Below are 15,019 nucleotides of genomic sequence, written 5' to 3' on the forward strand. Positions count from 1 at the left end.
GTATGAAGATTAGCATGTACCAACCCTTCCCCAGATTTGTGTGTTGGCATTGGTCAAATTCAGCTCCCAATGCCAGCAAACACATGCTGTATTCCCTGAGCCATCCCCAAAGCTTCAGCCTTAGATGCTTTTAACAGTGTGTTACAAAATGCTTACTTTTGCCTACAGTGGGCAAAGAGCCATGAACAATTATAGCATAGAAAGCAAGAATACAATATATTTGCAATATACTTTGGAAATAAATATTAAGATTTTCAGAAAGATAAAAGTAAAGGGATATAAAGAATGCAGTGTGTATTCTTTTATGATAGAGAGCAAGCGCCATTTTCCACAGCTATATTAGCCGAGACAAGTTTAAGATGCCAGGCTTGGGCTATTGAATTTCCATGTCTCTGTGTTCTTACCTTAGACAAGTGGGGACTGTTTGCACAATGAGCACATTTGCTCTCTGTTTATGTTGTGTGCATGTGGAAGGTGGGATCCTATCTCTGGGAACCTTGTTTTTCTTCTGCTCTGCTTCAACCACGGCCCCCCATTTCACTGGGTGTGCATGGTTGGTCTGGGGGAAATGAGGAAAAGCTGCTTTCTATGAGCTTACAGTCTTTTCGGAATAGTAAACACATCAGCACTTCCATTTCCTAGCTCCAGGACCCTCAACGCTGCTCGAATCTGAGAGGCCTCTGCAATCGGGTGAATGACAGCTGCTGCCGGTGGGTGGAACCTCTCTGTCTTCCTGGGTTCTGTGGGGCTATACAAATGCTGCACCGTACTGTCGTTCTTTTCTGGGTCCAAGTCCCTGCCACATCTCTCATTGTAGAGCTACATAGATGCTCAGACCACCGTGCCAGCTTTTCCTGATGTTCTCAAGGGCTCCAGAAGAGACTCAGTCATACAGCCTGTGTAAGAAGGGGCCCGAGGCCGATCTCAGTGATAGAGACTATGCAGAACTCCAGTGCTTTTGTCTGTTGAGTCAGGGGCGTTGTTTTTGGACCACGCTTTGGCTTGCTACCTTACTGTGAGTTGTTTCTTTCCCAGGAGGCTCGTTGTTCCCCGGTGCTAACAGACTCTCCTGAGTATGTGTAAATAAAGCCGAGATGGTACTCTGACGACAGGGAATGAGTTTATTTTCCTGTGTGTCACCATTTGTCACTCAGCTGGGGCTCCAATCAGCATTTCTAACTCTAGTCTCTGTCTAGACACTTGAATCCCCCAATTATTTGAAACAGTACAGGAAATACTAAGTGTTTTACCTTCAAAGGTTAAAAATACTTAAAATTACTTGGCACACTTTTTACATTATATATATATATATATATATATATATATATTAAATAACATATTTAGGAATACATATGCTATAAATGTATACTATTGTGATTTTTCTGTTTATACACATAGTAAGGCATCCCTATTTTCCAACCTTATTTTAACTGTGGAAAAAGGCCAGAACAGCCTGCATGAGAAGCTGGGGGCTAGAAAGTTCTGATCTGGAAGCTTTTTCAACATTTAAAAAATGGAATCCCTTTTTCCAAACACGGTTGCACCAGGTCTCAGCAGTTCTTGATCGGTGTTAGACCCATCTAAACCTCCAACCTTCCAGTTGTACCCTCAGATACGAGTCCCTTTAACAGCTCCCACTGCCTAAAAACCAGAGATGGCACATGCTTTTATGAGCAGACTCGTGCAGTGCTCAACAGGGAACTGAAAGTGGACACTGGGCTTTCTGAATTTTCCGAATAACAATGCATCGTCTGTTGCATGGAATTGGCGCAGCTATTTCACAGCTAGGACTGTGTGTTCATGAGCCCTTCCCAAAACCATGGTGGGCTGGTTGCCCTGAGTTGTTGCTCTTTTTCTTCATTGCCGTCATTCTCATGCCTTCTTCTTCCTCTCCTTCTCTTCCACCTCTTGCTTTTCCCCCTCCTCCCCTTCATCATTTTGGGGGAAATTTCATATGGTTTTGGAAACAGTCAATATTATGTTGGTCACTGTTTAACTAGCTGCTCTCCAGGGTAGAACTCTAAGTGGGGAAGGTGACTACTAGTTTTGTGTTTGTGTGTGTATACATGTTCATATGTATGTGTGCATGTGTGTATGTGTGTGATGGTGCATAGGCACATGTGTGTGTACATGTGGAGAGCAGAAATTAATGCCAGGATGTCTACCTCTGTCATCCACCTAGTTTTTTTTTTTTTTTTTTTTTTAAGACAGGGTCTCTTACTAAATCTAGAGCTTGCCAGATTGGCTAGACTGACTGGCCAGTGACCCCTCATGATTTTCCAGTCTCTGCCTCCCCCACATCTTTTATGTGGATGCGTGGCATCAAAACTCAGGTCCTCCTGTATAGCAAACACTCTAGCTAAGAGCCACCTCCTAGCCCCCGATTCATAGTACTTGCCAGTTTATGCGTTGTAAACATACCTACAAAAACCAGAACACAAACCAAGATGAATCCCTGTCTACTGATCACAGAATTGGGAGTTGGTGCACACTGTGAGCTCTTGTTGGAGGGTATAAGCTGCCTCTTCTCCAGATATTCTATCTATGGGGATCTGGGGTGCATCCTTCTTTGTGGTGAGGATGGGAAAATACAGGGAATCATCTCATGATTTTGTTAAGACAGCCGTGTTACCCTATTTCTCAAACTTTTGGACTTTCCCCATAGGCACCAAGCTACCCACAACCACAATGTGACAAGCTTCTACTCACTGTTTGCTTCACCTTCTTGACTTTCTGTTCTTCTCCAATTAGATTAAAGCTATTTTTGCCTTTTGTTTTTAAACACATCTATAGCTGTCGTAGGGGTCACACACTAGCCAATATTCTTAGACATCGACCTAGTCCTACTTTGAAGGGGCCTTGTGAGGTAGGAGGCACCCCTCATCATTGGTTAGTTGGCATTATTGTTTGTCTTTCCTGCCGCAAGGAGTCTGTAGTGTTAAACTCACAATGCCCGCTATTTCCTTTGGCACACACTCAAATGTGTTGCCTTCTTTTCCTCCTGTCTTCTCAAAGTATTAGGCTGAAATAAGCTTTGTGACTGCCTGTTTTTGTCTTAAAGAAATATTAAAACAACAGTTAATTTTCTCTAGTTTTCCACAATGTTCTGTGTGAATCATAGATTAGTTTTCTTTAGAATGTGTTACTCTCAGAGAAAACAGTTTAGAGACTGTTGAAAGACTAATACCATTTTTTTTCTGAGTAATTCTTTGTGTCTGGATAATCGAGCTCTTACTGTCAGTTGTGCCTTTGCTGACCTCACTGGTCCTCTTTGACCTCTTTTCTCCTTAATGCGGGCTTTTCTCTTGCTCAGATCCTTTTTTTAAAGTTTCTACTACCTAACTCAGAATAAAGTCTGAAACAATCTTGGCCCCCAAATGTTTTATTTAATCTATGTCTACCACAGATATTGTTGTATAGTTTGTACAGGATTGGGACTCTAGTTCTGTTCTTTCTGCTTGTGAATTTTGTGACACTGGAAATAGCACTTAATCTCTCTGTTCTCACTTCACTCATCATTGTAAGGAGAAAACAATGTTCTTCATATGGTTGGGTTTTTTCTTTTTTAAAACAGAGAGCTTAGAATTGTGCCCGATGCACAGAAGAAAGAAAGTTAGCTCCCCACGGCATTTCTATTCTGCTTTCCCAGTCTCTCAGCAACACTTTTCATTTCTGATAACTGAAGGATATTCCCATTTCCTGTCGAGTTCCTTCTGCATCTGTCACTGCTCAGAGGAGCTCTTCCCTTGACTCCTGTGACTGTTTGGAGACCCCCATGATTGCATTTCATCACAGACTATACAGTTGCCTGTCTTCCCCACCAGCCATGGTTTCTGCTTCTACAGATTCACCAACCTTACATAAGAAATGTTTGAGAGGTCTGGGGTGATGGCTCCGTGCGCAATGTACTTGCTGTGCAGGCAGGCAAAACCCAAGTTTAAACCCCTAGAATCCATGTATAAAAAGTCAGGGGCTTGTAATCCCAGAGCTGAGACAGTGGAGACAAGAGAATCTTTAAAATTTGCTGGCCATTAGATCTGACTGAATTTGTTAGCTCTAGCTTCAGTGAGATATTCTGCCTGACAAAAAAATAAGGAAGAGAGCAAGTGAGTAGGACACCCACTTGCTAGTGTGCACACACAGCAGGACAACTGAGTACAACACCCACTTGCTAGTGTGCACACATAGGAGCACATATCAAAATGCAAATGTCTGAGAAAAACTACAGGTGCATTGACCACACACTGAATTATTTTTATCATTCCTTAAAAACTATATATCATAACAACCATAGGACATTCTTGCTGTATCATATTTGCTAGGAATAGAGAGAAGATTTAAACTCTACAGGAGGATATAAATAACTTATTTGTAAACGTTGCATCATTTTTTATCACGAGCTAGAACGTCCTTGGATCTGGCATCCCGTGAACATTCTAGGAACCAATCCCATGGGATGACTGTACTTTCCCTTTCAAGTTTCACCACCGTGTATTATTTTATCCTAGTTGCTTTGACTACAGGAGACTCAGCGTCTTTACTGTGAGCTCCGTTTCCATGCCATTTGCCTCATGATTTTCTAAAGTCTACAACTTTCAAGATTTAGTTGTTCATACAAACAACTTTGTCTTCTAAGTGAGCAAAGAAGAATTCTCTATGTCACTGCATACTCTAAGAAATAAAATTTCTCTTGACTTCTTTCATATATATATATATGAAATATATATATATATACATATATGCATGTGTTATGTGAAAAATAAAACCTTTTTTAAGGGGAGATGTAGCACCCACATCTATTCACCTCAGATAGGGAGCCCACAACAGAACAAAGTACAGATACCACTGAAGTCCCACTTGGTGAACCAATGAATTTAACTGGGGTTACTTACAGGAATATGGTTGAGTGGTTACTTACAGAAGCAGAAATGACTCAAAGACAGCTGTGTCACCAAAGCCCAACCCAGTATGGGTAAGAGCTCACAAAAGTTGGGAACCTGGAGCATACTGCACAGCCTCCAGGCAGCTCAACAGTTTGGAAGAGTGTCTTTCCTGGGTGCCTCAGTTGGTCTAAATCTCTTCCAGGTAGGTTGGTTTGACTACAGAGTCTTCTTTGCGGCTCAGCTTCCTTAGTCTGAGAGGGACTCTCAACTTTGTTTCCTCCGGCAGGGAGGGGCTTAGTGAATCTGGTCAGCTTCAGGGACTTCCTAAAGCTGTTTTGAGTTCTTTGCCTCCCTGCTTAAAGAGCTTCCCTATAGGAGGGACTGTTTCAATCATGGAGGAAACTGTTACTCAGCAGCATATACATAGAGAGCTCAGAGGTCAACCTGAGCTCCCTGTGTTTTTGAAATAAGATTCCCCACAGATTTGGTCCTTGATAATTTTGATAGGCTGGCTGCCCATTAAATCCTTGCTGCCTGTCTCCATTTATCCACATCCAGATTTTTTTTTTAAATGTGACTTCTGGGACCAAACCCAGGTTGGCATGCTTTCATAGCGAGTACTCCACCAGCTGAGCTATATCTTCAACAGTCTATTGAATTCTTTAAAAGTTAGTGAAATATAGAAGTGAACATTTGAGTTTAAAGAGAGAATTTTACAGATTTTAAAGCAGTAATAAGTTATGGAATGTCACATTTTCTTAGTATTGTTTGTGAAATGCTACCTATTCAGGCACTGTGGCTTCTAATTTGGGTAAAGAGGTACCTAGGGGTTACAGACAAGTACTAGATCCATGTTCTTATGGATCCCTAGAACGAAAGCAGAAAACCAGGCACCAGGGTGCTGAGGTATATACAGAGAGGGATATGGAGAAAGACAGATATGAAGCTTATGACTAACCAGTCTTAGCAAACCAGTGAGCTCCAGGTTCAGTGAGAGACATTTTCTTAAAAAAAAAAAAACTAACTAAATAAAAACAACTGGTAGCAATAATAAGTAAAATTTTTAGAAATATAAGTTACTAAGGCTGGACTTCAATAACATGAAAACTGATCATAAAATTGGGATAACCAGAGTACACAACATGCACAGGAAAAACGGTGAGACATGGGAATTAGTTGTTTACCTTTTATGAACAAAAAAATCAAAGAGAGGGAACAAACATCAAGTTAGGTGGGTAGCAAGGTGGGAAGAGATCTGGGAGGAGTTTGAGGAAATGAAAGAATGTAGTTAAGATAAATTGAAAAAATTTTAAATAAAATTTTTTTAAAAATGTGGAAAACACTGATCTATGAGCATAACTGAATGCCTTTAGGAGTTATTTCGTTGCTACTTCTTTTCTCCAGAACAGTAAAATTTGGTTTTACCCTAAGTTCCTGGACTGTCTACTCTCTGGTTCTTGGTCACCAAAGCTGTTGCTCAGCCACACTCAGAGAATACAAAGATCTCCATCCAGATATTATGCAGAGAGTGAGAGACCTTGAAACACTCAGCCCTAAATGGGAAGTCTCCATCTAATCTCCACCTGCAGGGTTCAGAGAACCCCCCAGAAGGCAAGGCTGAAAAAGTATAAGAGTCAGAGGTGATGGAGGACACCAGAATAACAAGACAGAACTCATGTGAACTCACAGAGACCAAAGCAACATGCACAGGGCCTGCATGAGTGTGCACCAGGCCCTCTGTGTATATTATGATTTCCAATTTGGTGTTTTTGTGGGATCCCTGAGTATGTCTCTAGATCTTTTGTCTTCTCTCGAACTCTTTTCCTTCTGTTTGTCTTGTCCAATTCCAATGTTTATATATTTTTTATTTTTATACTATATTTTGTTATTATCTTTGAAAATCCTGGTTTTTTTTTTCTAATGAGAGACAGAAAGGGAGTAGATCTGATTGGAGAAGTAGGAAGGAACTGGGAGGGATAGAAGGAGAGTAAACTGCAATAAAGATATATTACGTAAGAAAAAAGTCTATTTTTAACAAAGGGAAAAAATTACATTTTATTTTTAAAAAAGAGAGAGAAAGAAAGTGAACAATTGTGGAAGGCCCCTAAAGTTGACCTCTGGCTTCTAAACATACACATACACACACACACACACACACACACACACACACACACACACACACGCACACATGCACACACATGCACACACACGCACACACACACGCACACATGCACACACATGCACACATGCACACACACGCACACACACGCACACATGCACACAAATGCACACACGCACACACATGCACACTTGCACACACACGCACACGCACACACGCACACATGCACACATGCACACACACACGCACACATGCACACATGCACACATACACATATGCACATACTACACCCAGTCATATACACATATAAACAAAAGAAAAAAATTTAATCTTTGTAGTTTATAAAAATACTTAGTTCGAAAAATCACAGAGGTTTATTGAATACTTAATACTCTTAACTTAGTAACTAAGTGTCTTAGTCATGAATCAAAATTTATTTCTTTCACAATGTTTTCACGTTGAGTCCAACAAGTTTTTCTCGACATCAATCATCTCTTTGACTTTCAGTTCCTCCTCCCTAACACTCCCTTTACCTTCTGTCTTCTGAGGCATGCATTAGTTCCTGACTCAGTCCCCAGAACCCACATACAGTCTGGACATGGGGCTAGAGAGATGGCTTAGCAGGTGAGAGCACTGGCTGCTCTTCCAGAGAACAGGGCTTTGACTCTTAGCACCTACATGGTGGCTCACAACCACCTGTAACTCCAGTTGCAAGAGGTCTTCTGGCCTCTGTAGGCACCAGATACATGTGTGGTAGAAACACACATGTAGGCAACATACCCATGCAAATAAAATAAAATAAACAACTCTCAAAGAAATGTAAAAATATTGGCTATTGTAAGTACTTGTAAGCCTAACACTGGGGAGGTGGAGACAGGTAGACTTTCTTGGTATTTCTGCCTAGACAGTCCAACCCTGTTCTCAGCGAGAGATCTAGTACCATAAACCAAGGTGGGCATCACTGGAGGAACAACACTCAGAGTTAACTGCTCCCATCCACATACATACATCTTTGCACACACACATTCTTCTGCACACACACACACACACACACACACACACACACACACACAGTGTGACAGTGATCAGGTATCTTCCCATTCATCTGAAGGTATATGGATTAGCATACAGTCTTATTATTCAAACATGATGGTTCAGCCTACCAGTCCTGTTGGCTGCTTCTTAAACTCCTGGGGAGGAACAGCTGAATTATTTTCATGATTCTCTGTGGGTCAAACAGATTCCTTCTTAGTACTGAACTTCCCTGCTAGAGAATTAAGGTTCAGTCAGTTCTGAGAGCCTGTTTCATCTTACAGAGTGACAGTCTTGAACTGGTAAGCTCATCAATTCACTTGGTTTTCCTACTTATCTTTTATAATTAGTGCACACTGTCTTGCTTCTACATTGACAATAGCAGCCACGGTGTTAAAAGTCTGTCATTTGGAGTTGAGGAATTCAGGCAGAGGGCTCCACCTCTGCCACTGAGTTTGAATCTGAGCATCATTTAGCCTCATGGGCTTCAGATGCTAGATCTGTAAAATTGACTGATAGTCATTTATTCATTTATTTCAAGGAGCCAATAACTAATCAATTATGCCCTTCTGTCAAAATGTGAATATAACTTAGGTTCCATATCCAGAAAAAAATGCCACAGTGCCAAGAATCTCTGATTTTTTTTAGTATGTTACTCAGTTATTGTTTTTCCCATGTCAAAACTTTAGACTTCTAAGGATTAAAATTTTTTGAATCTTTCAACTGTCAGCTTTATTTAAAAATACAGATATTTTTAAATGTTGGATTTTAAGCATCATATAACAAAGAAATATACATCAAATTAGTAACTCAAAGATACAAACACCATCCACTAATTTAATACTACAGTATTTAGGATAAATTATATTTTCATTGTATCAGCACTTAAAAAAACAAGTTATTTCTAACATGCTGCTATAATTAAAATTAAAACAAGTTTTCAGCAGCAAACTCAGTCTTGCTTAAAACAAAGATAAAACTGATGGTGAATTGATGCAAACATTCCACAAAAAAAAAAAAACCCACTTCTTGTGAATTCTTACACTTATCCAATATAACTTTATTTTTCACAGAGACATTGCAGGCCCTGTGACTGCAGCCAGGCTTTCCAGGTTTACATTAGGCTACTGTAAACAAGCTCCTGGTTAGAGAATGGATTTGGGATGTGATAACATAAGGTAATTTGTCAACCTTCAGGGACAATGAAATGATTTTTTCCTTAATAGTTATATATTAGAACAGAAATGAGGAGCAAAGTATTTTGAAATTTGCATGTATCATCTAGTTGAAACTTCTATCAAGGTCAAATCTGAAGAACAAACCTGGCATGTCTTAGTCTTACAGAGCACTTCCAGTGCATACTTGCATTTTTTCAAGGTTGTTACTTAGACCGTAGGGATTTAAGAAATATTGCTTACTTTTAAAACAAGAGTAAGTGCTTCTTTTATATTGAATATAGTTAAAATATTTGGCAGGTAAAAGCATCACATTTTCAAATACTCCTGAGAAAATAATAAGGACAAAAACAGCTTTCTATGCTTTTTTAAGAACTCTTTTTTCAGACTGTCTATAGAGAATAACACAAAATACCACAGTTAATGAGAAAACTAAGCAACTACTTTCCTCTTACACCAAATGAGAAAAAAAATTTAATGACCTATCAACTACAATGGAAAATGTGGCTCAAAATTTAATGGAGCATAGCATCTTTGCATGAAAGATCAAGTTTGATTACATACTTTAAAAGTACCCATGGTGACATTATGAATGCATTTAGTTTTAACATCTTTCTCAGAAAAAAAAAAAGTTTCAGTTTTTTCATAACAAACAAAACAGTGGTTACGAAGTCCAGCGCCACCAAGCAACCTTCATTCTGTCCCATACTGCTAAGAATGAATCAAAGGCAGGACGCACATCCAGGATGGTGAACTGGTAGTCCTTGTTAACCTCACCACCATCATAGTAATCAATGACATACCTAACTTCTGTGCCACAACGGTGGATGATCCAGTCATGCCTGTCGAAAGGCAACTCATACCCCATCCAGGAACGAATTCTTGCCCTGGGTGAATATTTTCTGGCTTTGCCTCCAAATCGGACCAATGATGGGCCACAAGGACACTCATGAGCATGAAGAGCTTCCCACTTCAAAATCTCCTTCCAAGCCTGCTCATTATTCTGATTGTGAATTCTAATGATATACATATCTTTCTGACTAATATCATCATCCTTCCACTTCCACCCTTTCCGTAGCATGGCATTCCAAAACATCTGTTCAGAAGGTTAAACCCACTTTTTCTCGGAGTCTGCTCTTGGAATAGATGACTCCTCTCTTGAGGTAGACAAAGTAAACGGCTGCCCTGGGGATGGCGTCTGATTAGGCGGTGGCATCAGGTTTGAAGGATCTAGGTTCTCCTTATTCTTAGCTGCAGCACCAGTAACAGGGCACTCCACGTACTCATAGGCCCGATCTTGGTGGGCAGGCACAGAGTGTGCTCTGCTCTCACGGTTGGATCAGATGCTACTGCAGTCATGGGACAACCTTTCCTCCTCCCGGCTTCATGCATCGGGCATCCTGAAGGCGGTGAAGGGGGCTGAATATCTGAACCGTTTGAGGTGTTCACAGCAGCAGCAGGAGTAGATGTGGAGGAACCCATGGCTGGAACCACAGGGATGACTCCTCGTCTCAAATTTCCACCTCAGTCTCCCCTCGGACTGGCCCCGGCGGCCACTGCGTCGAACCGCCAAGCCGGATACTCACGGCAGCGACCAACCGCCGCTGCCGCAGCGGCCGACTGCTCCTCCTCTTTACCCCAAAGGGGGTCACCGCTCTAAGGATTAAAATTTAAGATTTGTTTTCGTTACGTGTCCGTATGTGTGTAGATGGATATGCATGTGTGGATGCAGTTACACACTGAGGAGGGAGGACTGGAGGCTCCCTTGAGATGCAGTTACACACTGAGGAGGGAGGACTGGAGGCTCCCTTGAGATGCAGTTACACACTGAGGAGGGAGGACTGGAGGCTCCCTTGAGATGCAGTTACACACTGAGGAGGGAGGACTGGAGGCTCCCTTGAGATGCAGGTGCTGATATGGTGAACCACCAGACATGGGTACTGGGAACCAAACTCAGGTTCCTTGGATCCTCTGGAGCAATGGGACAAATCATCTCTGCTGTGCAGGCATGCTTTTGCCAAGATGGGCATTCGGAGGACAGAGAACTTTCGGTAGTCAATTCTGGGCATTGAACTTAGGTCATCAATGTTGCCTGACAAGGGATTTTATTAACTGAACAATATTGCCTTAGCTGTCTGTCTTCTATCAATCATTTATCACCTATCTATCTGCTACATTGTCTTTTTTTGAGACAGGGTCTTGCTATGTACCCTAGATTAGCCTACATTTTGCCATCCTCCAACCTCCATGTCCTCCTTCCCATACTGGGATTATAGGGTTGGCATCAAACTCTTTCTAGTAACAAGTAAATCAAATATTTTTAGAGTAAAGAGGTACTTAAAATGCAAATTAATCAATGTTTTCCAGGTTATGAAGACACAAACATCTATGTAACAACTTTGCAGCAGATAAAAACCGTGGCAGAACAGGTGGGACGTGGTAATGAGAATCCTGCACCTGCCCAGACAGCCAAGCCTACCACGATGTCTTTGCCTCACAACAACACGGGTGCACTGGCGGGGCCCAGAGAGCCCTACTATGACTCTGGATTCCGGAGGACGATGTCTCACAGAGATGTCCGGGCCGAGCTGTTTCTGAGAAGCTTCCTCACATGGTCGGACACTATAGAAATGATGCGTGTGGCTGGGCTCCCACAGGTGTACAGCTCGGGCTGGGTGTACCCGGTCTACATATTCAGTTTTATATCTCTCCTTCGAATGGTCTTCACACCTAAGAACCCTCTTCTCGGCTTCCTGGGGGTCCTGCTGCAGGATTTTCCCTTTATTTTCCTTAGACTCAGCTTAATCGTTACCCTGGGGACGATCACGCCAGTACTGGGCCTTTGTAAAAACATCCTAGTGACTATCACCTATATCTACTTCAATCATTTAACCAAGCTCAGGCCTTTCTCAGCCTTCGAAACCTCCCCGTTTTAAGCAGCCAATGTTAAGAGTCAGCCCTCTTGATTGTAAAGTCTTTCCAGGCATAAGCTCTTGCACCATATAGAATTAACCACTTCCAGACCCTAAATATATCTAAATGGTGCTACATTGAAGCAAAGTCATATTCTTCCGAATTGCCTCTTCCGGGCTTCTAGAAACCTTAGTCGTTGATTTTAGTCATGTCTGTCCCACGTTTTGCTAGAAATAACCCCTCAATAAAGCCTTTTTAAGTGGTGGGAACCGTGAGCTAGCTTAAGAATGAGGTTTTTATCACATGTACATTGAAGAACATTTTACGGCTTAATATGGCTTAATTAACTGAAATTATTTAAAAACATAACCTGAAGATATTGAATAGACTTTAGAGTTTGCTTGAAAATCTGAAAACTGTAGCTTTAGGGTCTCCTTCAAAACATTCAATTACTCTGACTGCTCCCCCCCCCCCCCCCCGTGTGTTTTGTTTTCAGCAGTGAGGACTGAACCAGGGCCCTGGGCACACTATTTTAGCACTCTACCAATGAGCTGCATTTTTAGTCTTAGAAATACATTATTTTTTTGCCCTACTACAGTGACCTCTATTCAACTCATTGTGTAAAAAAGCAAAACAAACAAACAAACAAACAAACAAAAAACCTACAGAAAACAGGGGACTTCAGCTGATGCCAGCATAGCAGGGCTTCATTAAGGCCTCTCAGGCTGGTATGCAGGGCAGTGCTTCTGTGTTGAGTGTAATGGAGACAAGGTGCACTGTGATTCCTAGATAAAGTTTATAATGGAAACCATAAACCAAAGACAAAGTGTAAACAGGTAATATTTATGGAATTTGATGCCGTCATAAAAAAATATCCAGTACAAGCCATATTGAAAATGATAGCTTGAACTTAGCGCGATGGTAAAGGTGTGTTATCTTGCACTAGGTCATGAATATCTTTGTGCTTTATGATCATGATACAGTCATGAGCTCTGCATATGTTGTGCTGGCACAGATGTCGTAGCCACAGCAGAGGGTCTCGGTTACGAGAGGGTTGTAAGAGGGTTATGTGTGCAGGGCAACGACTCATGTCACCAGCTCCTCCTTGATCCGTGGAAACAAGAAGCTTATGAATACATGGATAATCTGAGTATTCCTGGCCTCTGTACTGAGGTCCATGGTCACTTTCTCCAGAGTCTCATGGTTATCACACTGCAGAACAAGTCTACGTGTAATTATTAAGCCTTGCTTGCCCTTTCTGCCATTTGGGGCTGGTTCCTTGAGTGCTATCCTTGAATAGATGAACACAATATAAATACTGCTGTAACAGTTTTGGGTGATTGGAGGATTTGGAACACTCTCAACACAGTGTTTGGTAAACAATAACACCTTAGTGGATGCTAAGCCACATTCCTGCCCACCCTTTGGGAATAATAGTTTATGCCCAGCGTTTGTGAGACATAACATGTAAAATCTTAAGGTTACCCTGACTACTAGTTCTTTTTAAACAGTTACTCTTGTAGTCAGTTGTGAATGATCTGTTAAATATTTAGATGGAAGTGAGCGTGAGAATTCATTCTTCCATTTGAACAGAACTTCTATGAGTTTTCAAATAACCCAGACTATAATACTTTGTTCCTTTCTTTTATTTTCATGTTCTATTTTGGAGTCAGGGTCTCAGTACGTAACCCAGGCTGTTCTGAACTCACTGTGTAGCTCAGCTTATAGGAACTCTCCCCACCCTCCTGCCTCCACCTCCCCAATGCTAGAATTGCAAGTATGTGCCATCCACCCAACACAGGGTCTTTTTATTTTGCATTGCTGAGGGTTAAACACAGCCTCTCCTGCTCCCCAGTACCATATAAGCCATCGGTAACTAAGCCAAACCCCTAGACTGCACTTTTTGTTTTTGAAAGCATTTGATTATTTATTTACTTTTCTTGGTTCCTCATTAACTTGTCACACGTGTAAGAGAAAACCTGAGAGCAACATGGTTAGCCACACCTCTATCTCCACCAATATTTCTAACATAAAATGCATACTGTATATCTTTTAAAAGTAAGAGAGGCCTATAACCAAGTGACTAATTTACAATATCCATAAATGTGAAACTCATTATATCAATGTATATATCTTTAATTTGTAAAAATACAGTGAATGGCACTCAGTATACTCTGAAGTATTCCGTGAGCTTAACCTGCATTTTGTATCTGACAGCTGAACATGAATACGCCTGATATCTGGGGGTGTTTGCAATCCTTGATACAGATAATGAAGGCATGTACAACAGATCATGTAAGGCAGGAAAAGCCGTGAATCTCTAACCTAACTGAGTGTATAGATGTTTATAAAGTTTAATGGTATTTAAGAGATATTATAAGAAATTATGCTAATATATTATTGATAGTTCTACACTATGTAATTAAAACCTATATTACTAAATGATACTGTAATTTTCATAGCTTTTATAGTTGTTGGTATTAAGGTTTTGTGTCCGAATAAAAAGCTTAATTTCTGCTGTCAAGTGTGAATGCCAGATCTGTACTAGACTATATAGTATTTTACTCCAGATAAAACCTGGGGCTGCATGATAATTATGTCTTCATCAAATGTCAACTCCATATAAGCTTAATTGTTGAGACGCATAAAAATGCATCTACGACTCAACTAATACCATCTAACTGTTTTTATAAAGACGTAATTTTTTGGTGCCTTTTCTTTCTGTAAGTTGATGTTTACATTTACAGTGTGTTAGTATTACAACCTGAGCTGTCCAGTAAGCACTCTACTCACTGAGTGGCCTTTACTCAGTGCAAGCATGGAAAGAGGGAAAAAGCAGCATGCTGTGTGGGGGACATGGGCTGTGTGCAGACACTTGCTGTCTGTGCAGACATGGG

At 41.0% G+C, this 15,019-nt stretch overlaps 1 protein-coding gene and 1 pseudogene across 1 annotated transcript in view; one reads left to right on the forward strand and one right to left on the reverse strand.

Annotated features, from left to right (window-relative positions):
- The window catches only part of Tmem236 (transmembrane protein 236), a 46,788-nt gene extending 32,135 nt beyond the window's left edge, over positions 1-14,653 (forward strand). Inside the window, exon 4 of the mRNA XM_041630757.1 lies at positions 11,577-14,653. Within this exon, the coding sequence (XP_041486691.1) occupies positions 11,577-12,145 (569 nt within the window). The 3' untranslated portion in view covers positions 12,146-14,653. The remainder of the gene's footprint in view (positions 1-11,576) is intronic.
- On the reverse strand, positions 9,874-10,691 carry LOC121432647 (annotated as a pseudogene).
- Positions 14,654-15,019: the final 366 nt, after the last annotated feature.

Source organism: Microtus oregoni, unplaced genomic scaffold, assembly GCF_018167655.1.
Source record: "Microtus oregoni isolate MIOR12 unplaced genomic scaffold, Mior012 000035F_ref0000213, whole genome shotgun sequence".
NCBI lineage: Eukaryota > Metazoa > Chordata > Mammalia > Rodentia > Cricetidae > Microtus > Microtus oregoni.